The sequence below is a fragment of the Bidens hawaiensis genome, unplaced genomic scaffold, assembly GCF_021521415.1.
Source record: "Bidens hawaiensis isolate Kalapana, Puna unplaced genomic scaffold, B.hawaiensis_p1.1 tig00046741_1, whole genome shotgun sequence".
Classification (NCBI taxonomy): Eukaryota; Viridiplantae; Streptophyta; class Magnoliopsida; order Asterales; family Asteraceae; genus Bidens; species Bidens hawaiensis.
The window spans coordinates 72,056-96,244 of record NW_027498341.1 but is presented as its reverse complement, the minus strand read 5'-3'; the positions used below and the strand labels follow the sequence as shown (position 1 = coordinate 96,244).

The window sequence follows — 24,189 nt, the reverse complement described above, 5'->3', positions numbered from 1 at the left end:
TCTAAACCAAGGTGTAGATGCAATCATTTTTTTCTTCACTTGTGGAGATGTGGTTGCTTTGTCTTCATCGGACTATTAGTCATGGTCTTACCCAACATATACGATCCATGTATTACTTATTAGACACCTGATCATGACCCTGGTGTCATGTTAAGGGAAATGTGACATTTTTCGTTGAAGTTTTTGTCTCTGTCACTTTTTTCGTATATGGCATTAAATGTTTTTAAAAATAATGTTCATGACATGTGTTGCATCTCACCATCATTCATGATGGTTTTTGATAGGGTTTGATATGTTTGATAGTAATTGAATGAGTTTAGAGAGGGGAATAAAGAAAACAAAGGACCTAACGATTGTATTATGAAAATGTAAAGAGAAAGTTACATGGGTAACAGGGCTATGCCCTCTCTCCACGCAAGAGCCTTAACAAACTAACAAACTCAATCATAACCCTAACAAGCCTTATCCTCTATTACTTATACTACCCCCATATAACACTTTAGACACTTGTATTAATTTCCCATTGACTCCCTTAAAATACACACACACACACACATATATATATATATAAATATAAATATATATATATATATATATATTTATATTCATAGGAGAAGTCATCTTATTGCTAGAAGTGCGAGAAGTCCAAATAACCAATCATATTTTTTCTTTTCCTTTTATAATTTAATTATATGTAATGGTATAATGGTAAACATTTCAATGTTGTTATTTTGGTAACTATTAATGATTTTAAAAGTTTTAATTTCACTAAATATTTATTTTATTTCTCTGCCAGTTTGTAAATAAGTAACACAAAACTAATTTTGGATTCAATAAATCTTGTTTCTTCTTTCATGTCAAAAATTTTTATTTTCTTTATTATATATTTCTGTTTATTTTAAATACAAAAATATTTTGAATTCAACTTCTAATATTTTCATTAATAGGATTTCTTTCCACGCAAAAAGTCTATCAAGCAAATCCGCTTATTTATTAGAATATTATTTACCATTCACCTTCAGGTAAATACCAAATAATTTCATAAATCAACTAATTTCATAATTAATTTATTATTTTATGATCATTCTAAAACACTAACAAGAAAAATCTTTTACACGTTAGCTAAATTCCTACACACACATTGACAATATAAAAAGAAGTATGTTATCTCACAACCCCTATAACTTTCTTATCTTATATATTTACGATACTTCAACACTTTCACATACTTTCATCATTTATGTATGCCAAACTTAAAGAATTTGGTATTGTCATTTTGAAACTCCTACACAAATCATCATAATATCCATTATTTCCTACACACATTATATATAACACCTAGACATCTCACAATATATTCATTGTCCACACATCCCTACACATAGCATTTTGTTGCATCATATTATAAACAAACATGTTAATAATATATACACTGTCAGCATATCCCTACACATAAATTTATAATGTTACAATTGGTTGTGCCAAACGCATCTAGGTTTGTACACAAATTGGTTGCATGCTTTATTGCCTGGTGTCTTGGCAATTTCTCTTTAGTTTACACGTTTTCAAGACGTGTTCTGTGACACACACACCACATAAACCTTTTTACTCTCTCATACACTCATAGTACATAACCGGTTTCTCTCTCTGGATTCACTGCTTGCGTCACCATCTCCGACCACCATCACCAACGCCGCCATCTTAAGATATCCGGTCCCTCCATCATCAACCCCCTCGGTTTCCATTTGGAAACCCCAAGTGGTGGTTTTCCAAGTAACCAACTACTGTCGGGTTGTATTTGGAGACCATCAGGTGGTGGTGGTGTTTTCCACCGGGTGTACGCACCCAATGCTGTCGGGTTCTATTTGGAAACCCTAGGTGGCGATGGTGGTCCGGCGGTTGTAGTGGTCCGGTGGCCTCTTGCCGCTTTTCTCCGCTCGATGTCTGTTGCCGGCTTCCATAATGGAACCGTGAGCAGCGACGATGGTGGAAGAAAGATGCTCACGCTCGATCGTCGCCGAGTTCCATTTTGGAGCCCTACGTGACGACGACGGTGGTCTATGGTTGTGGTAGGCCTAAACTTTTTTCCCTGGTTGTTGATGCGGGGTTTTGCTTTAATGTTGGGGCTGTCTAATGTTGACTGATGTACATGATGTTCCCGTACCAAACTTTTGTCCGTCTTAGGTTGCGGTGGTTACGATGGCTTCTGTAACCACTCTTCCCGTTCGTGTTCGAATTGTTTATGGCCGTCTTTGGTGTCGCTGTCACTTGAGGCCATGTTTTTTTAATATGGTGCCTAATATTTATTTGTTTTTGTACTCTCTGTTGTGAGGGTTGTACATTTGAGGCCATGTTTTTTTAATATGGTGGCTAATATGCGTATAAAATTTCTGCTACGGATGTCGGATGTAAATCTGCACCCATCTCGCATTAACGTTTGGTAACTATGAGCCTCTGAAGATGATGATTTCACTAACATTTATTTGTTTTCCTCTTTTGGTAATTGAATGAATACATATTTGCTGTAAATTACATGCAACATCTACAACATGCTATGATTTTAATATCTGGTTATGACATGAGTATGCACTATACAATTTGTGGTTATAACCAATAGTAAAAATAATAATGCGAAATTAACCCGCTTTTACTTACATGTTCTGAATTAGCTCATGCTCAAAAAGTCAAACGAACAAACTTTTATGCCAAATATACACAACTGGAACGACAATTAAACATTCAACAAAGATTGCAATATACACACAAGAAACAAAGTGGCCAAACAAACTCTGCTTTGAAAAAAAGCGGGCAACAAACTTCGCGGCGGGTGAGCTCACTAGTATAATACATACACAGATTATCATACATATACACATAGCATTTTGGTTCATACTAATTTTATTCCTACACAAAATCATTATACACCTACACAGATAAAAAGTTAATGCATTATCTGCATATCCTTACACATATATGCAACATCTATACATAATACATATTAATAACAAAAAGAAATAATACATATTAATAACAAAAAGAAAAGAAAATAATTTGCAAGGTTTAAAAAAAACCTTCACCGAGCTAAATTACTGTCTTATCTCAAATAAAATTGAACATAAAAGTCATCAACCAAAATTAATAAACTAATAAATCAAAAATGTAATGCAAATATTCAACATGTGTGATTTGTTAATATTATTATGACCCAATATTAAAATAAAACGTAAATGTAACGTAAGCATAAAAAAACATTAAAAAAAATACTCTCACATGCATTGCTTTTGTGATTTTTGGAAATGTTAATAATTCAGAAGTATGATTGTATTTTAGATTGTAATATAAAGACCTAAAAATTATAAACTACCCCTTTGCTTTAAAAACCATTAAAACTAGGCATTTTAATATTATAAGATTGTCATTTTAAATGTAGGCCTTAGATCAAACACAATCAAGGGCTGTAATTAACTTCTCGCACTTCTCGCAATAAAATGACTTCTCTCTTGAATCATCCCCTATATATATATATATATAAATATATATCACTTTCCCTCGTAGCTCATTCATGTCACAACTCCCCCGTCAAAACAGTCTTGTCCTTAAGGTTGGGATTGGATGCATCGTCTGGTGGCCGACCCTGCCCGTGAACCACCCTAAAAGATGACATAGGGAATGGTGATGGGCCTTAAGTCCTTGGCCTTGGAGGTATTTAAACACCGGTAAACCTTTCTAAAACTCTCATTCCATCACTAGCCTCTATACACACACTCAAAAACATACACAAGCACTCGTCCTTCCATTTCCGGATACAGATCCGAGCTAAAGGAGAGTAGGTTTCGAGTCTTGCATCGTCAAGCAACAAGAATCACAGTATGATACAAGCGCCGAACCAAATTGTCACACCCCCATTCTAGGCCTAGGAGTGTGATCATTAGTTGGTACCACATTTGTAAATATACCAGAGTAGCGGATTAATGCTGAAGACTTTATAAAAACATATGGATAAATATATATAAAAATATTTACAACAAAAGAGACGAGACTTTTAGTTTTACTTGTTTATATGTTTTACAAAACCACCATATTTTAATATTTACACAAAATTATTCGAGCCATCGGATTCTTGAGCTTCTTCGTCTTTCAAGCTCTATTCCTGATTACCTGCAAAATGTTATAAAAATACGTCAGTAACGAATGCTTGTGAATATACTGACGCTAAAAATATTTTCTTTACTTAATTACCCCTCGAGACCACGTAAGTCTCGGCCCATCTTGACTTAGGAATAATCAAGTTAAATAATCATCATAAACTCGAGTCTCTACACTAGATCACCTCAGCAAAACACCGCAGCGTTTCGACGTACTTAGGTACCATAAATATAAACAAGGTCATTCTCACTCGGACATACTTTGGTCCGGCCCATCGTGGCTGGAGGTCGTGACCAGGCGTGGTGCGATTTACCCACCGCATACCACATATGTAAGGATCCAGACAAACGTATACCACAGCCTGAGGGCTAAGTTTATACTCTTATTTACAATGTTTTAGAGACACTTAGTCTCATGTAAAGTTTTACACATAACACGTTTGATTGTTTGAAAACAAGTTTGTAAAAGTAGGGCGTATTCACCTTTCGAATAGGATCGGCTTCCAACACCGTACGTTGAGTCTTTTCTTGCTATCTCGCACCTATAGTACGAGTATAACCTTTGTTAGTCGGATACACGATCCGGCTTAAGACCTTTAGTCTTATTTATCTCGATGAACCTTTAGTTCATTAGCTCTTTTTACTTTAAAACCTTTAGTTAAAAAGTAATATTTATAAACCTTTAGTTTATTCATAAAACCCGACGTTTCTTCTTCATTAAGAAACGTATTTTTTTTTTATTATTTAAGTATACTCATTATACTTAAATAATATATTTCATAACAAAGAATAATTTTATATACTTATATATATGTTCATATATATATTCTATCTTTCTTTTTTTCATTTTCTTTGTTATATCTTTCTTTGTTTATCGAGAATAATTTCGACTTGGGGTATTAAGCCTTTATAATATTTTATTATTATTTTGGCCGGGCATTATGCCTACCTTGCTTGGCTTAGAAATACCCTTCACACTCGGGCAGCATTTCGACTCTATCCTTTCTTATCAACACAAGCTTGATCAATATTTCACTTCGGCACGCAAATCGAGACACTCTTCTACGTCGGCACGCACTTCGAGAAAATCGTCGGGACGTCGGGGCAACACCTCCTCTTTACTTGGAAGATCGTCGGAAAGTGGCACGTAAATCGAGATGATGGGCACGGAAAACGAGGTAACGGGGCACAGATTTCGAGAGGGATCGTTGGCACGTATTTCGAGGTTTAGAGAGAGAGTAATGAGAGAATATGTGTGTTTTTTGTGTGCAAATGTGAAGAGCCGGACCTCGCTATTTATAGACTTGATTTTGGGTCATCGCGGTACGGGACGGGTCCCTTGGCTGGCCCGTCGCGTACCGCGACGTAGGCCTGGCCAGTCACACACTAGACCTGGCACGTGTCGACACGTGGCAGGCGCCGTTCCACGTGGCAAACGTGTTGCCACCTGGTGACACGTGGCAGCAAACGTTGCCACCGTGTGCCACGTGGCACACGTGTCACTGTGTGTCAGATACCCCATCGCGGTATGCGATGGGCGTCTCTCTTGCCCCGTCGCGTAGCGCGATGGGTCAAGGAAACAGATTTTTCATTTATGCCCCTGGAGTTTGGAAATTGGCAGAATTGGTCCCTATACTTTGAAAACTTGACATTTTTAGCCCGATATTTACTTGATGTTACACAAATCCTAAGCAAGAAACACGTTCAAATTTGCATCTAGGCTCGAACCCAAAACCAAAAGAGGTAAGTTTTAACTTAAAGGTTGTGTATGCTATATCATGGCAAAACTCTTTGGTGGGGTGAGAAATCGAATTGCAGGGTGTAAGAAAAACATAAACTTATTAGTAAACAAGTTGTTTGGAATGAGTTGGGACAAACTAGTGATGTTCAGACCGTGTTAAAGTAATGAAATGAAGTTGTTATAACCAAGAACCAATTATATTGATAACACGGTCATATAGGATTGAAAGAGAACGTTTATGGACGAAAGGCATGGAAAAGCCGATTCGAATCGAGTTCTTGAGAAAACTCAATTTGTTTGGAAGTTAAATCGAATTGAATCGAAAAACAAAACGAATCGAATCAAATGAAAACTCGATTCGATTTGAATGAAACTCCATTCGATTAGAATGAAATTCGAATAGATTGAAACTCGATTCGATTAGAATGAAATTCGAATAGATTGAAACTCGATTCTATTAGAATGAAATTCGAATAGATTGAAGCTCGATTCGATTAGAATGAAAGTCTATTAGAATGAAACTCGATTCGATTAAAACGAAACTCGATTAGAATGAAACTCGATTCGATTAAATTGAAACTCGATTAGCATGAAACTCGATTCGATTAGAATGAAATTCGATTGGAATGAAACTCGACTCAGATAAAACTCAATTCGACTGGTGTAGTTAAAACTCGATTCTTTTAAAGATACAATTTTCTAACTGTTTAAAGATACAACTCGATCACAGCCCCCTTGGACCCTGCTAGAGAGGCTGCTATCCCTAGGAACCCGCTGCTAGGGGCGCTGCCCCAGGACCTCCGTTCTTAGGGGTTTTACTAACCTAGAAATATGATTTGACTACGGGTAGTTAAGTGATGTTTGTAAATTGTTAAACAGTTAGTCGTGTCCAGCTGAGAAGAGGTAAGACCGCAAACTTAGAAAGAAACAGGATCAAAGTGAGTTCTAGCCTCTTTCTCTTTGAATGTTTCGAGGCTATGTGCGTACTTGTAAGACTAGAAGTGTGTGTGTGTGTGTGTGTATGTATATGGTGAGTGTGAATGCTATTGTAGAGAATGAAAGAGTATTGTAAGAATTAGTAATGTGTGTTTACTTTGCTTTCCTTATGTAACTATAAGAGACAAGTAAGAATAGAATGTAAGAGTCAGGGTGGCATGCCTTCTAATACCTGGGTAAGAGTAGAGTGGTTGCCTCTTTGATATCAGTGCAAAAGTTAGGGCGGTAGACCCTAACAATATCTGTGTAAAAGTTAGGGCGGTAGACCCTAACAATATCGGTACAGGAGTTAGAGCGGCAGACCCTTATAATATTTGTGCAAGAATGTATGAACAATTGTATGATTACGTAAGATTGTGTAAAACTAAATATATGTACATGTAAGAAGTAAGAAAGTAAGTACATGTCAAGGGTAAGAATAGTATCTCCAAATACGAATATATATGATAAACAGAACTCACTCAGCGTAGCTGACTTTTAGTATGCACGCATGTGAGTAGAATGAAACAGCTGGCTTGAGGTCAAGATTAACCTGTGACAGGTTAAACTAGAACATACTCAGCGTAGCTGACTTTTAGTATGCACACAAGTGAGTAGAATGAAACAACTGGATTGAGGTTGGTCACATGGCATCGAGAATAAGACTGGCATCCTCATGTTATGTTTTATCTTTTGAATTTGAATGACAAGTGTTAATGTTATTCGAAAGAGTTTTTGATATTTGTAACAAATGTTTGACATTTTTATTATTCAGCGCAAGTTTTAATGCACTCTGATATTTAATATTATGTTTATGAGTAAATCCAATGTTAATGTAGGGCATCGGAACCGGGGCCTTACAGGTAGTATATCCACACAAACTCATAAAAAGATATGGGGAAGCGTACCATTGGTAAGTTATTGGAGTAAATACAAATGTAATACCAAGTTAAGAAAAGTAGTAGCAGTTTTTGTGCAACACTGGTTGAACCATGTGTGTTATTTAACTGCCTCATCAAAGGTTGCCCCCTGACCTTTATTGACCATATACACTTACCACAAAAGAACTAGCTTGCAAAGAAGATCTATGCCAAAACGTTGATGACGACCAAACACCAAACAACGATGTGACAGGTTAAACTAGAACTTACTCAGCGTAATTGACTTTTAGTATGCACACAAGTGAGTAGAATGAAACAACTGGATTGAGGTTGGTCACATGGCATCGAGAATAAGACTGGCATCCTCATGTTATGTTTTATCTTGATTAACCTGTGACAGGTTAAACTAGAACTTACTCAGCGTAGCTGACTTTTAGTATGCACACAAGTGAGTAGAATGAAACAACTGGATTGAGGTTGGTCACATGGCATCGAGAATAAGACTGGCATCCTCATGTTATGTTTTATCTTTTGAATTTGAACGACAAGTGTTAATGTTATTCGAAAGAGTTTTTGATATTTGTAACAAATGTTTGACATTTTTATTATTCCGCGCAAGTTTTAATGCACTCTGATAATTAATATTATGTTTATAAGTAAATCCAACGTTAATGTAGGGCATCGGAACCGGGGCCTTACAGGTAGTATATCCACTCAAACTCATAAAAAGATGTTGGTGCATTTTGTGACCGTCGCTATGTAATTCTGACCAGTGGAGACGCCATAGGCGAAGTTAGAACAACTTCGCCTTAGGCGAAGTTAGAACAACTTCGCCATAGGCGAAGTTAGAACAACTTCGCCTACTGGCCCAAGCCCAAGCCCGCGAAGTTGTTTATCTATATATATGTGTGTCTTGTTTAGGGTTTAGTATCTAGAAAGTTAGAATTTTGTGTGTTCAGTTCAATTGTCTAGAGAGAAACAGAGAGGGAGAGTCGTGTGGGACGACCCGAGGTAGAGCTCACCTCGGGTCGGTCGTGTCTTTGTTTATGTTCGGTATGTAACGTGTTATGGTTATTAGTAAAAAGATCTGCAGATTCGTTTATCCCATTCGTGTGTTTGTTTATATGTAATTGTGTTCTTCGTCTTCTACACCATAAACGAGTCTAGGAGGATTCCGCAATCCTAGACCTCGTGCGGATCTCGTATCGATCAGCGACGCCCCGGGGGGACTTACAAGTGGTATCAGAGCCTTAGGCTCTTATGCTATGGTTCGAGATCTGCGTTTTGGTGTTTCTGGCACGTTTCTGATGCGTTTTTGGCCGAACAGCCGCCGTAGGAAAAGTTGTCGCTTAAATTTTAGGGTTTAGGCGAAGTTATGGCCAGGCGAAGTTAATGAGGGGAGAAGTTGACTTTTAGGCGAAGTTAACTTTAGGCAAAGTTGACTTTTAGGCGAAGTTGACTTTCAGACGAAGTTAAAAAGAAAAAATTTGTTTGGAGTTTTTGTCTGTATGGCCAGGTGTACACGATTATTGTGAGACCGAAAGTGTTGTTCCGACAACGAGTGAAACTTGGTATCTCTTGGTCTTACGTGAGAACAAATACGGGTCAACTCTGGATATGGAGTTGAAGTTGTGAATGGGATATTGATTGAAACTGGATATTGACACATATTTGGGTGTTTGTGGGCAAAGAAATTGTTGTTGTTCGAGGTTGACCAACTGAAGAAAGTCAAATCGAACTGAAGGTTTTCGTCATTACTGGATTGCGGTCAGAGCATATTATTTATGTTATTTTCAAGGCGTTCGAGAATTGGACCCTGTTACGATTTTGGAACAAGTTGGATTTAATCGGGAATTAATTTGTTTATGTTCTTGATCGTTATCCATGCTGATTGAAGATGCTTCGGATTAATTAATGGTCATGTGTGTTAGATTCTGTCAATGTGATTTTGTGATGAAATTGATCACTTGATGTTGAGTAGTTGAAGATTGAATCTTATCTTACTATACAATTCCGACGTGTTGGTGAAGTTGTGGAGGGATCCTAATTTCACGTGTTGGTGAAGTTAGAAGAACTTCACGTGTTGGTGAAGTTATAAGAACTTCACGTGATTGGTTGAGATGATCAATTAGGCACGGGGATGCATGCATGTCAAAGACCTCAATCGATATAGTCGAAGAAGCTTACACTGAAGGGGAGATCTGATATGGAAGACGTCGGGTGATTGGTAGATTTGTGGAGTTACAAGACAGTTTCAGACACGGCTGGTTGAAGACAGGATGGATGTTGCATGTATATGTGAAGTTCAAGTTTGAAGATCACAGTGCAATCGAGTCCTACAAGAAGGAGCAAACAGAAGATCATCAGTTAAAAGGGAGTCTGTTGGTGCATGTTTTGTAACAGATGATCTTTTGTGTTTGTTAGAATTGAGAGCAACGGTCAAAGGGGATTCTGTTGGTGCATTTTGTGACCGTCGCTATGCAATTCTGACCAGCGGAGACGCCATAGGCGAAGTTAGAACAACTTCGCCTACTGGCTCAAGCCCAAGCCCGCGAAGTTGTTTATCTATATATATGTGTGTCTTGTTTAGGGTTTAGTATCTAGAAAGTTAGAATTTTGTGTGTTCAGTTCAATTGTCTAGAGAGAAACAGAGAGGGAGAGTCGTGTGGGACGACCAGAGGTAGAGCTCACCTCGGGTCGGTCGTGTCTTTGTTTATGTTCGGTATGTAACGTGTTATGGTTATTAGTAAAAAGATCTGCAGATTCGTTTATCCCATTCGTGTGTTTGTTCGTGTGTTTTTTTATATGTAATCGTGTTCTTCGTCTTCTACACCATAAACGAGTCTAGGAGGATTCCGCACTCCTAGACCTCGTACGGATCTCGTATCGATCAGCGACGCCCCGGGGGGACTTACAAAAGATATGGGGAAGTGTACCATTGGTAAGTTATTGGAGTAAATACAAAAGTAATACCAAGTTAAGAAAAGTAGTAGCAGATTTTGTGCAACACTGGTTGAACCATGTGTGTTATTTAACTGCCTCATCAAAGGTTGCCCCCTGACCTTTATTGACCATATACACTTACCACAAAAGAACTAGCTTGCAAAGAAGATCTATGCCAAAACGTTGATGACGACCAAACACCAAACAACGATGCCTATTCTCGATTGTAATGTGTTCTTTCTATTTTTAAGGTTAAAAAATATATTACAATGTGTTTTTTCTGATTTTTGAAATTTAAAAAAGCTAAATTCTTTTTTTCCAAATCGGTTGATGATTCGGTTTTTCCAAATCCGCTTCAATCCGACATGGTTTGATTTGTGCAGGTCTAATTTTTTTCTCGAGAAATAAGTTTCTAATCCCACCAGGTTTGAGCTAATCCACTTTTAATTTTATGTGACTTGATTCATACCTAGTGTAAAACGGCCCAGTACAATCTAAAAACCAGTTAATGCACACCTATACCGATTCTTCTATATGTCTTTCAGTTATGGTTTAAAGTAGTAAATCTCACCAATAGCATAGCTACGCTAAGGTTTGAGGAGGGTAAGATGTAGACGACCGTACCTCTACCCTCAAAGGAATAGAGAAGCTGTTTCTAGTGAGACTCATGGCTCAATAGTAATTTTGCATCAAGCCTTTAACATAAGGCACATAACACTCAACCATAGCGACCTCAGCTGATTGGGGCATGCATCCTTGTCTTTCGGCTTTTAACGCCACCACATGATGTCTGATTATTGTTCCGCCACTTTTGATGTTATTTTCACAAAATTAGTAAAATAACGTCAAAATTAGTGTAATTTCACTTTTTTTCCACCAGAAGATCCACACATATATACTTTTGCCCACATAAGAGCCCACACATATAAACAATCGTCTAAACCAGTGTTTTGAAACCCGGCCCGGCCCGGCCAGACCGGTCTGACCGGGACCCTGTCTCAGAACGGGGCCAGGTCAGGGTATTTGGCCCGTTTTCTAAAAACCCGGTCGGTTTTACGTGTGGCGGTCGGACCGGACAAGGTGACCCGGCGGCTCAACCGGTAAAACCCATTTTTCATTAAATCCAAAATTAAATGTGCATGTCGTGATTCAAACTTGGGTCATTTTCTATATAGAAGCTTTAATAATCGCCCATGAGCCAACCAACCAAGCTTAATTGATGTCTTTATTGATAAAATATAAATCATATATATTCAAAAGACAGTGTATGAAACATAAATAAACATTAAAGTTTGTTATTACTTTTTATATGTATATGAATTATATATAGAAATAAATATACATTTAAATTATTTATGATGTTATCCGGGTGAAACACCAGTCGGCCCTCCCGAATCATCCGACCTTTGAACAGGTAAGACGTCCGGACCAACGTCGGGACCGGGTTTGTAAACATTGGTCTAAACCAAATAGTTGCTGACTTAATGGTATCAACATACTAGATAAATGTTTGCGTATCTAAGTGATGATGATTCAAATCAAGAAAAGAAAGTAAATAAATGACCATTTTGGGCCTCAGTTTGTCGGGCTTTGAGTCTGAGACAACCCGGGCCTATAAATACCAAAATCCGACCACTTCCTAAAGGAAAACAACATTAGGGCTCCGACATATTCACCAACACCATCCTTAGAACCAAACACAAACACAACATGCCATCAAAGGTTGTTCTGAAGACCAAAGGCAAATCAGCCAAGGGATCAAAACCCTCAAACGACAACACAACCTCCAAGCTCGTGAAGGAATGGACCACGTGGACCATGAAGAAGGCTAAAGTCATCACTCACTACGGGTTCATACCCATGATTATTATTATTGGCATGAATTCTGAACCCAAACCCTCAATTTATCAGCTTTTAAGCCCTGTTTGATTGGTATCTGTTGTTGGGTATTTGTCGACTTTAATGGTGTAATGAATTGAATGAGTTTTTGGTTGGTTGTGGTTTTACATGTTCTTGTTATGAATAAACGTGTTTTATTTTTGTTATGCTTATGTTTTGAATTAATAAAGTTTATGAGTTGGGTTTTAGGCCACGAAAACCCGACACAAAATAGTAATAAAAAAAAAACTTTTGGGCCAAGCGAGGGTCAAACGAGCCGTGTTCAAATTAACCCCCGATTATTCGGGCCGTGTTCAGGTTCACGTGTCAAAAACGTTATGTGGTTCATGTGTGAATTTGCACATGCTCATGTTATGACTAATTACGTCTTTTTTTTGGAAATTGAGGAGCTGTTTTTGTTTATGTGATGGTTAGTTTGGTTGTAGTTCATGTGAATTAAGTATGCATACAATTATCATCATCATCGTACTCAGTATATCCCACCAATAGCAAAGCTATGGTAGGGTCTGAGGATGGTAAAATGTAGACAGCCTTACCTCTACCCCATAGGGATAGAGAGGCTGCTTGTGTGCATACAATTATGTTTGTTGAATATTGTTATCCTCTGTTTAGACTTTATAAAGTTTGGCATTTGTTGATTTTATATCATCTGTCATTTGGCTTTTTGTTCTGTTCTCTCTGTGTGATAAATTAATAAAAAAACTTTTGATTTTAGCTTGTTTCGAGCTCTTTTTTAAAGTCTTGAGCTTGGCTCGCAAGTTGTTTTTTCAATTTCAGGCTCGGCCCATGAAAAACCTTAAACGAGCATCAGCTTCGCTCGAGCCCAACTATGTAATATAAAATTATATCATAGAAGTCTAAATTGGTGAACTTAAAAATACTTAAGGCTCGTAAATATACAAAGGCTCCAGTTTCAAAAATCTCGACTCTTGATCTTGTGTAGCTTGCAAGGCTTGTCCTGTTTGCACCCCTAATTATTATGCCTACATTTTAAGATTAAATACAGTTTATATGAGCCGCATTTGGATTGAATCATAGAGACATATTTCTTGCTTTTTGTTATGTTAAAATGTATCATTTAGCTAAGTGTTCTGTTTCGTTATGGATTCATAGAATCCATTAATTGGTGCGTAGTTGCATACCTTCAAGGATCTCAGTTCAGATGAAAAATTATATTTCCAATTGTCTTTTTTGAATTTTACGATTAACTGGGAGCTACTTTTGTAATTTGGCTTCATGATCAGTCCTGTTTGTGTTATACATTGATGAAATTTATGGGTTGTAATGTTGGAAAAATCGAGACCACTGGGTGATTAATCGATGGTCGGCCTGCGACTGATTTTAATTATTTAGTGATCATCGAGAAAATCGGTAGTTGGACCTTAATTTCAGTCGATTTACGGCAGTTTGCGGTCAATTTTTAGCTACTTCAGCAGTTTCCTGCCAATTTTTGGTAATTCCGTCATGTATACATAAAAATGTGTATATCGAAAATTATATGTAATATTTTAATTCGATCAATCTCGATTAATTGATAATCCTCTCTCTACTGCTTGACTAGTGAGTTTAACAACACTGCCAAGGAGGTCAAACCAGTTTTATTTCACCTGTTTACATACATATATAAGAAACTTAGACAAATGCAAGCCACTTCTTGTTTCAGAGTTTAGAAATCGGACATAATAGGGTCAATCAGTTTTATTTCATCGGTTTACATGCATATCAAGACGAATACTAGGTATAATATGTATGATGTTGACACCATGTTTTATTTGACTTGTGTTTTAGACCCCATGATCTAAGTTCTTGGAGGGACAATTGCCATGTTTTCTGAATTCTTTGACTTGAAAAGCTGTTCGGAATCTGGAGTAATATTTAAACTTGCTTGTAGAACCACCGGAGACAATGTCGACCATATAGATGTATTTCCAGCCAGTTGTTCAAAGACAGGCCTATCAAACAAGTAAAATGATATATTAAACAGAAGTCGCCGTTTTAGATAGCGATGAATTCATAATTATTATTAAGCTTAACGAAATAAAACACGTTTCATGAAATACTTACTTTGAAGAAGTTATGACAGAGAAAACTTCCAACCCAGCATCATCTGCAATTGCTGCAGTAGCAAAGAACTGAGGCACAATAAAGAAGTCACCTTCCTCAACGTTACTATCCAACTCAAGCTTTCCTTCGCTCCCCACAACCTTAATTCGACCACTTCCCTTAGCAATATAACATATCTGGATCGACCCATCGGCTACATAACTCGGTGCTAACAAAGCATTACCCTCCAACTTCACATATCTTGCGCTTAGACCAATCTGGCCGAGCATTGGAAAGTTCTTTTCCGTCAAGGTACTGACAGTTCCACTACCTTTAAATATGACCTTACCAGATGGATGATCAACGTTGACAAGTAATATATGCCCGCTATGATTACTTGGTTCTGGAAATTTTATTCCAGAGTCGAGTTTAAAAAGAAATGTTCCCTTTTGGCTGTTAACAACATTTTTTGATTCCCTTTGGTCTAGACCAAATAGTTTACCGACAAAATCCGGTTGAAATCCAGCTAGAGTACCTAGAACTCCGGCCAGAAGAAAGTATGAGATGTTGCCGGGGACTAGGGCTTTGCTGGTTTCAGCAAATAATATAATGACCGCGTCAGTGTTACCACCGTTAAACCACCATGTAACCTCCCCTGCAGAAACAGGAAGTACGTCCCCTTTCTGGATCAAGAAAACCTTTTCTTCTCTACTATTTGGTGTCACCATACCAATTGTGATGGTACCTATGTATCACGTTGAATGAGTCATATGATGTATGTTACTTTAGTAGGTTATATTTGTGACATGTTATGGGAAGAAGAAAATCTATATTGGGAAATTTAGGGAATACTGTTTTGTTATATCTTGAGCATAATAGTAATAGTAATTTATAAGTTTTGTTTGTTCTCAAATACAAGAAATACAACCCAGGACCAAAAAAACAGCATGAAAAATAGAATCAATATTTTTGTTACATTTCAAGAAACCAAGAGGCACGAGAACTCTTGTTCCTTAGCAAACCTCTACTTAATCCAACTTTCTTTTCCACCCAAATTATCTAATTAAACTTGATGCTATATCATCAGAGCCGGCTCAACATTTTTGGAGGGCTAAATCTAACTAAAATGTTAAGGCTTCTTTTTTTTTCTTTTTTTTATGCGTATAGGCGTATAACATTAGAGAGTATCTAAGAATTATGTAATATGGATTATATGCAATGATAATGGATATGAAGCTATTCTCCTTAACTTGTGGCCATCAATAAGTTACTAATTCTAAAAATTCTCTACTTTCAAAAACCATAATACATAACCCCTATTATAGAATGAGACCCTATAAAACTAGAGATCAAAAGCCTTTGCCTCATTTAGCTTACCCACGAAAGAACCCTGTATATCATCATATATCATTAGACTTATTATTTGACAGTATTTTGATAACGTCTATTAGCGTACTTTCATTAATACCAAAACGGTAATGGTAAAACAGCTCGACAAGATGCTAGATATAATACTATATTGTTGTATATAAAACTAGTTTGATACCCGTGTACTACATGGATTTTCCAACAAAAGATAATATATATTAATTAGAGAAAATCACAATTGCTATCCTTCTGAATATCATAAATTATACAATGGGTCCTTTTTGAAAATGACATTCACTTTTTTTTCCTTTGTATGCATGTTTTCCTCGATTTTAGTTATTTACATTAACAGATTTTAACTTTTTCAGTTAAATCATCCCACATGCCATGCACACGAAGGCATATATTTTTAGTCTTTTTAACCCTTACCTTTTAATTTTAAGAACTGGTGGAAATATAGAAAATAAACCTAAAGGTGACTAGTTTAGTGGGACCCACCAAAACTCTCTTCCTTTTAAGACCTCCCGTGGTGGGGCGCATTGGAGGGGGACGGGGAGCGCTTCCCACGTAGCGCCGGGGTGAGGTTTAACGTTGTCCACCTAGCCGTTGGTAACGACTATTTTATAAAAAAATCAATTATTTTTCTTGTATAATCACCAAATAAAGTGCAGGATCCTCACACTTTTTAAACACTGTCTACAAATCCTACCAAATTATACAAAAATCATCACAATTTTATAGATTTTCTATCTAAACGCAAAAAATGGATTCTCCTTCTTCCCCCGATATAATTAACTGATATTTTCAGAATAACTGGCAAACATCCAATGACGAGGCGGAGAAAGAGATGGTTAGGAGTGCAATTACGATCGGGCTAAGGTCTATGCAATCTATTCATTATCCTCCTCACCCGGTTTTGAGAAGAGAATATATTGAATGAGACCGGGAGGGCATGAACAATCGTTTGATGAAAGACTACTTCAATGACTCGCTGAGATACAAGAACCCGAAGTATTTTAGACGTCACTTTCAGATGTCTAAAAAGTTTATTTTTGCGCATTGCTAAAGATTTGGAGCGCGAGTTTATTTACTTTAAGAAAAAATGGGACACACGCCGGCTGTTAGGATTCACCATTATCCAGAAGTGTATGTAAGCGTTACACGTGCTCGCCTACGAAAACACGATCGGCATCAATGACGAGTACTTAAATGGGGGTAAAAACGACACGAGACACCTTGGAGTATTTTTGCCACTGTCGTTGTTAAATTTAAAAAATATATTTAACTTGCGTTCATTTTAATTTTTTTAACTATTTAATATAAGCATAATACTACTATACGGTGCACGCTATCTTAGAAGACCCGCTTGGCACAACCTACAATAGATTGACTCGGTGCATGAAAGGGAACGTAGTTTACCCAGAATGATGTATAGTATAGATTTATGCATTACAATTGGTTTAATAATCTAACTGTATGGCGAAGTCAATATACATGTGGTGTCCAGAAAGTACCAACTTTGAGTGTTTAAGCAAATGCTTCATACGACATTTGTGTTTGGTCAGCCTACTTTGGCAGCCTCGGGTCCAACAACGACGTAAAAGTTTTGGACATGTTTCCTGTGGTAGAGGATTACATATCCACTACCGTAACAGTCACATTGTTTTGGGCTAACGATAAGTACTACCCACACGGATGATGGGATATATTTAGAATATTCGGTAATTGTGAAAACGTTTAGAGACCCGATAGACGAAAAGAGAGATTATTTTAAGAAAGTACAAGAGTCTTCGCGAAAGGACATTGAGAGGGGTTTTGGGGCTCTTCTCCAACGTTGGCATTATGTGAAAAATTTGTGTAGTGTATGGAAATTAGACAATATGTAAGATGTTGTGTATAAGTGTATCTTATTGCATAATATAATTATAGAAGAGAGAGCAATATGTCAACATTATACACCGTGGAATGTCCAACAACAAACTCAAGAAACTATGGTGGAGAGAGGATGCAAAATGCTTATGAAATGTGTTCAATTGAGATACATAGCTCGCTTATGGCGGATGTGTTCCAGCATGCTTGGTCGGTTCGACCATTTCGAGGTCAAGGTGAAAACGTATCAAGTGAAGAGAACGAAGAAGGAGACAAGGAAAATGAAGACGAGTTCGAAGGTGAAGACAAGTTCGAAGGAGAACACAAAGACAAGTAATTTCTTGTCATTTTTTTTAATGTAACATTTGTTATTTAATAAGGAAATGTTATTTGCATTATTTAAATAAATAAATATAAAAAATAATAATGAAGTTAGGATTAAAAGAGTTGTTCGGTGGGAAGTACGCTTATGTTCGTTTATTTAATAAATGAACGAACATGAACACATGTTCCGTTCGTTCATTTATGCTCATGAATGCTCGTTTATGTTCGTTTATTTATGTTTGTTTCTGTCTGTTTATTTATGTTTGTCTATGTATTAATAAAAAAATATTTGGATGAGTCATCTACTTAAAGTTTTATATCTTTTAATTTATGTTCATTTAAATGTTTTTATTTATGTTCGTTTATCTTTGTTTGTGTTCATATATGTTCACTTATCTTTGTTAAATTATATTCGTTTAGATTTTAAACAAACGAACATAAACGAACAAAAATGTTCATACTTTAAATAAACGAACATGAACATAAATATTTTTTCGATTAAGTGTTCGTGTTCGTTTAAAGTTAAATGAACGAACAAAAACATGCCCTTATCTGTGTTCGTTTAGTTCGTTTACACGCTTTCATTATTCACAATTATAAATACATCGGTCTTATTCTCCAGACTCTGCCGATTTTATTTGTGTTCGTCTGTGATTGTGAACCCTTCGTGAACACATCAATATCCTTAATGAGAGAACACGAACATAAAATCTCGTTCGGTAAGTGTTCATGGACCGTTCGTGAACAAATTCTTTCCTTAACTTACGAACACGAACAAGGCCTTGTTCGTGTTCGTTCGATTCATTTACAGCCCTAGGGGGCTCCACACACAGCGCCATGTGGGGGGAATGGTGGAATGTGATTGGTGGTTTTGTTTTGTTTATTTTGTTAATAAAATATAATAGTAATAGGTTAATGATTTGAATGAGCTCCATCCATTACACCCATTTTAGCCAAAAAGCCCATATACTGACGTGGCGTCACATGTCGCACAGTGTCCCCAAAGGGTCTCCATCCACTACACATGGTTTTAGCAAAAAAATCCCACATAGTAATTTAGCGCCACATGGCGCAAAATGCCTCCATAGAGGTTCCATCCACTATGGTCTTGCATGCGCACCCACCCTTACCTAATCATATTCTCTAGCAGGACCTGCAACTTCCGACATACACCTGTTTCTGATATTTCTCTTTCATTCACTAGTTGAACCATCCACAACTCCTTGTTTCAGACCTGTGATAGTCTCGTGGAAAGTTTTAGATCTTCGTCACATTTTAAGATTTGCATCTGGTTTCAAATCTGACTTTAAAATCCCACTCTGAACTAGTTTGAGTCCTCCCTCATGTTACAGAGGTTTATTTAAAATTTTATTTTTAATCGTTTTGCTATTTTATATTTTGTAATGATTTGTTTTATTTTTTAACGTAGTGTTTTTGATTTAGTACGTATATATTAGTTTGTTTCATTCCATATATATTTTAGCGTTTGTGGTCTATTAATTAAGATGTGTAGGTTTATTAGTATCTTAACGAACAAACATAAACGAACATGAACATGTTCCCTTTTTTTAAACGAACAAACATGAATACAAATATTTGTTTTATGAAAAATGGGCGGTTGATGTAGGTGACGATGGTGGTTGATGCATGAGAGGGTAGGTTAACGATGGTCGGTGGTAATTGGAAATTAAGCGGTGATGGAGATAAACCAACAATGAAGAATATGCAGATGAGTGAAATTAAATTAGGGTCTGATAATGAAAGGGTTTCACAAATATATGAGATGTTATAAATTGTTTAAGTGATATCCGGAATTGGTGAGACCCATGACTCGCGGAAATTTATATTTGATGATTAATGGGTTATTTCACAATAATAAGATTTTATAACCCGTTTAAGAACAATCCGGGTTTGGTTAGACCCAGGACCCACGAAAATCATAGTTCGATTATGAACGGGTTTCAAAAATAAATGTGATGATATAATTTATTTAAGAACTATCCGGGTTTGTGAGATTCATACCCGTGAATTCGGGTCAAACGCATGAGAAACCACAAATCACAAATCAAGCAATCTGGTGGATTGACACGGGGTGGAAAGCAACATTTAAGATTTTTTGGTCGACATTGTATAAATAGATTTAATTTTCAGTAATTATATATATGTTTCATCAATTTAAGGTTGAATAAAAATGTAAGGTTATGAGATCTATGCATATATTGTTATAAAATATCTTGGAGCTTAAATATTATGAGATAATTATAATTATAAATTTTAAATATTTATAAATAAATTGTAAGTATTGTTAGTGCAAAATGTATAATGCTAGGTCTTGCAGGGTTAAACGGGCTGATTTTGGTCATGATAGATTGTTAAGGACGTATAAGTTAATGTTCCCAGCGCATAAGACTTATACGGGTGTATATGTCTTATACGCTGTAGACTTATACGGCCATAGGCCAAGTTGTATAAATATGTAAAACTTTGTCATATTTGAAGACTTTTTGGAGAATTGTTGTAATCATTTGTACTCCCTGACATTGTTATATTCAAGAGTGATTATTACTTTGTGTTGATATGTGTTTGATTCCTTCGCTATTTGTTTCCACCTTATAGCTTAGTATAGTGACACAACGTATTCGATACGTATGGTATTGTACTTACATGTATACGATGACATCATATGATCCGGAAATCGGTCTTTCAAGTAGTATCAGAGCTTTAGGTTCGTGTCTACTACTGAATTAAACACATAAGCTCGTATCAAGTTGACAATTTGCAAGTCAAAGTTATCACCGAAACTTATTTCTTCAATTAAACACTTCAATGTGGATCAAAATCAAATTTAAACTCATCAACATGCTCGTAAACACCTAGTGATCACTTCCGCAAGAGTCAAAACCTCATATTCAATCAGATTATTCAAGAATCAGATCATGATTAGTTCACATACCCTTCCACCGTATAAGTCTGCTGATCCACATATATGTTTCTTGATCAACGCATAAGTCATTTTCTCCTCATAAGTGTGTTCATGCGTATAAGTCAAGTTAAAGAGTCTAAGTCTTAAAACGTATAAGTCACTTAACAGCGCATAAGATACTTATACGTTCGTATAACATTTTATACAGCGTATAAGACTTACACGCTATTAATATATATACGCTCTATTGCTTACATGTTCCTTTTAATACTTATACGCTAAAGCCACTGTTTTTTCTAGTTTTACATGCAATATGGAGGAAATGAGTGATTTCGTGTCACAACCTTTGAAATTACTTAAAAACATCAATCTCGAGAATGAGATGGGCGCGTCTACAAAACCCACTAAGCTTTTGAAAATGGAGTATTATCCTAGCTGGGTGGATAATTTTGAGACATACGTGCAAGCTGTTAATTATGATACATGAGAAGCGGTCGAAGTGGAGTTCATCATTCCAAGTAACGAGAAACTGTACCAGCTACCGTTTATCCCAAATCCCGGAGGGTGATAGAGCCAAATTTTTCTGATAATAGAAAATGATGAACCTCTTCCAGCAGTCCTTTAAGGCCGATATTTTCCAACTTTTGCAGCACAATGGCTCGTGCTACTCGATCTGGAAAGCTCAACTTAACAAGGATAGAGGGAATCCAATTGTAAGTAAGTCTAAGATGGCCTTGTTGAAGAAGGAATTTGACATCTTCACCATGGTGAAAGGAGAAACAATGGCATAATTAATTGAGAGGTATTGATATCTAGTGAATAAAAGAAGAGATTGGGTATTGAGAAGCAAGAGTACGAGTATATTGATAAACTTTCTGACGCTCTATCTGACGACTGGGAGACATTTATCATGATTCAACAATCGAACCCAATTGCATACGCCAGGTTGACTCTCGCTCAATTTATTGACAAATTAGAAGCCCAAGAGCTCGAAGTCCGCAAGAAGTAGAAAATGAAGAGTGCCACGGTAACCCAAGATATCGTGTTATACTTCAAGTCATCACAATCCGTGGTGGCTTCAAGCCCGAAAATCCTGCTTTCGTCACTGACAGTAATTGTGATGGTAGTGTTCGTAACCAAATAAATTTCAACCGACTACCACATCACACTACACAAGCAGCTACACTGGAACCAATCCTTCTCCTGATCAATCCTCAAAACCCTTGAGTCCATCATCCGATGTTATGCAATGCAACAAAGCAGTTAACATTAGTGGACTTACTGCGGAGAATGTCCAAGAACATATGACTTTTCTTGGATCCATCCTTGATTCATATAAATGCTTAATCACGGGGCGAATTGGGAACTATAACATGACGAAGGAGGATTATCATTAAGTCGATCCAGAAGATATGGAGATGTTGGACATCCGTTGGTGCATGGATAGCGTTGTCAGAAGAGCTCAAAGATTTAAGGAAAATCCTGGAAAGAATTGTCTTGATGGGACGAATTTCAAACTAGGGTTTGACAAGTCAAAGGTCTGATGTTTTTGATGTAAGTAGAAAGGGCATTTCAAAAGGGAATGCACTAATCGAGAGGTTGGTGACAATAGGTCTAATCCCTTTGGTAGAGACTACAATAGACAGGCCATTTATCATCAAAGCTCTCTTGCACCAGCTGATTCGTCAAAACAACCCAAGACCTCGTCATCTAAATCTTGTCATGCACATTTGGATGAATGGTTCAACTAGAACTCTATCGTTCATAGGGCAAATGTAGCTGAGGTACTTGGTGAAGATCATCAAGCTTGAGAAAAGGTAACTTTTGTGAATGCAGTTGAAGGAGTGGAAATGATGTAGAAGCTGTTGCCGTTGAGATCAAAGCAGCTGATGGTGAATAGACTAATTTTGATGGAATGTGTGATGGTCAAGTGGAGGACACCACTAAGGAAATTTCAAGTGATCTTGAGGAGACAGAATCACCTAAGTGTTTTGATCCAATTTCAAATGAATTTTTCCAATTATATTTTCCACCTGATGTTTTTGAGAGTTTTACAGGTGGGTTTAATGGAGAGGAAGTGCCTCATAGAAAAATTAATTTTCGAGTTGATGAAGAAGATGAGACTGCAGCAGCTGATGAAATTTCAGCTGCAGTAAAGATTGAGGAAATGAGTGATACAACTGCGCCAGCTGAAGGTGTTCCAGCGGCAGCTGATGAAGTGAGAAATGAAGATGTTGAAGAAGATCCCACTCATCATGCTTATATGGTGTGACATTTTCGGGTCTTCTTGTATTCTTTTTTGTATTCGTTTATCATGTAATCTGACCCATTTTGTAAACCAAAACTTATGATATAATCAAAATGATGGACTTTATGTTACAATATTGTTTTTTATTTGTTGGGTCTCAAAAACATCTGTTTCGGTCCTTAAAACGCCTTAAAAACACTTAATACCAACTCCAGGGACCATTTCTGCCAGTTTGATCATGTTGGCCGCACACCCCATCGCGATACGCGATGGGTGAGGGCATGTGGGGGTCGCTTATCGTGATACTCTACAGGTCAGTGTGTTGTTGTTTGTTGTTTTGCTTTACACTCTATTACCCAAATCTGATTTTTACACCTTAAATCACTTGCATAACCCTCCCAAATCTTATCCTATATAAACAAGACCCTCTCCTTCATTAATCCCTGCTCACACTTCATTTCCTCTCTCAAATTCAAGTTCTACAAGATTGTTTTTCATTTTTCTTGAAGGTTTGACTTCCAAAAGTCAAACTGATCAAAGTTTTTCATTTTAATTAACTTATTTAGTCTTATTAATACTTGAAGATGGTTATACAACATATATATAATATACATCCCTTGTTACCTTTGGTGGTCACTTCTCCGGTCTCGGTTGGTTGAGTGTCGAGCCTAGTAAGGCAAGGCTTCATGGAGGACTTTTGTGGTCAGTGATATATCTATAATTATATAACTTGTTTATACATATTAACCATGTTTAATTCTGTTCATATTAGTTCTAAAATCATTTTTATAAGTTCTATGGTTATGGGTTTGTAGAGACTAGTCTCGGTT

General features: G+C 36.8%; 1 protein-coding gene and 1 pseudogene across 1 annotated transcript; one reads left to right on the top strand and one right to left on the bottom strand.

Moving 5' to 3' along the window:
- The first annotated feature begins 12,355 nt into the window (after positions 1–12,355).
- On the top strand, positions 12,356–12,680 carry LOC143596586 (mitochondrial import receptor subunit TOM7-1 pseudogene; annotated as a pseudogene).
- Positions 12,681–14,382: 1,702 nt separating this feature from the next.
- LOC143596588 (13S globulin seed storage protein-like) lies at positions 14,383–15,355 on the bottom strand. The gene is made up of 2 exons (XM_077075324.1): positions 14,649–15,355; positions 14,383–14,536 (listed from the first exon to the last, which is right to left on the bottom strand). The coding sequence occupies exons 1-2, from the start codon at positions 15,353–15,355 to the stop codon at positions 14,383–14,385; spliced, it is 861 nt and encodes a 286-aa protein (XP_076931439.1).
- Positions 15,356–24,189: the final 8,834 nt, after the last annotated feature.

Bases quoted from the DNA above. Each gene is read 5' to 3' on its own strand.
- LOC143596588 (XM_077075324.1), bottom strand. From the start codon at position 15,355: ATGGTGACACCAAATAGTAGAGAAGAAAAGGTTTTCTTGATCCAGAAA. The intron at 14,537-14,648 runs GTAAGTATTTCA...CTTGTTTGATAG, and splicing joins TCTGTCATAACTTCTTCAAA to GCCTGTCTTTGAACAACTGG.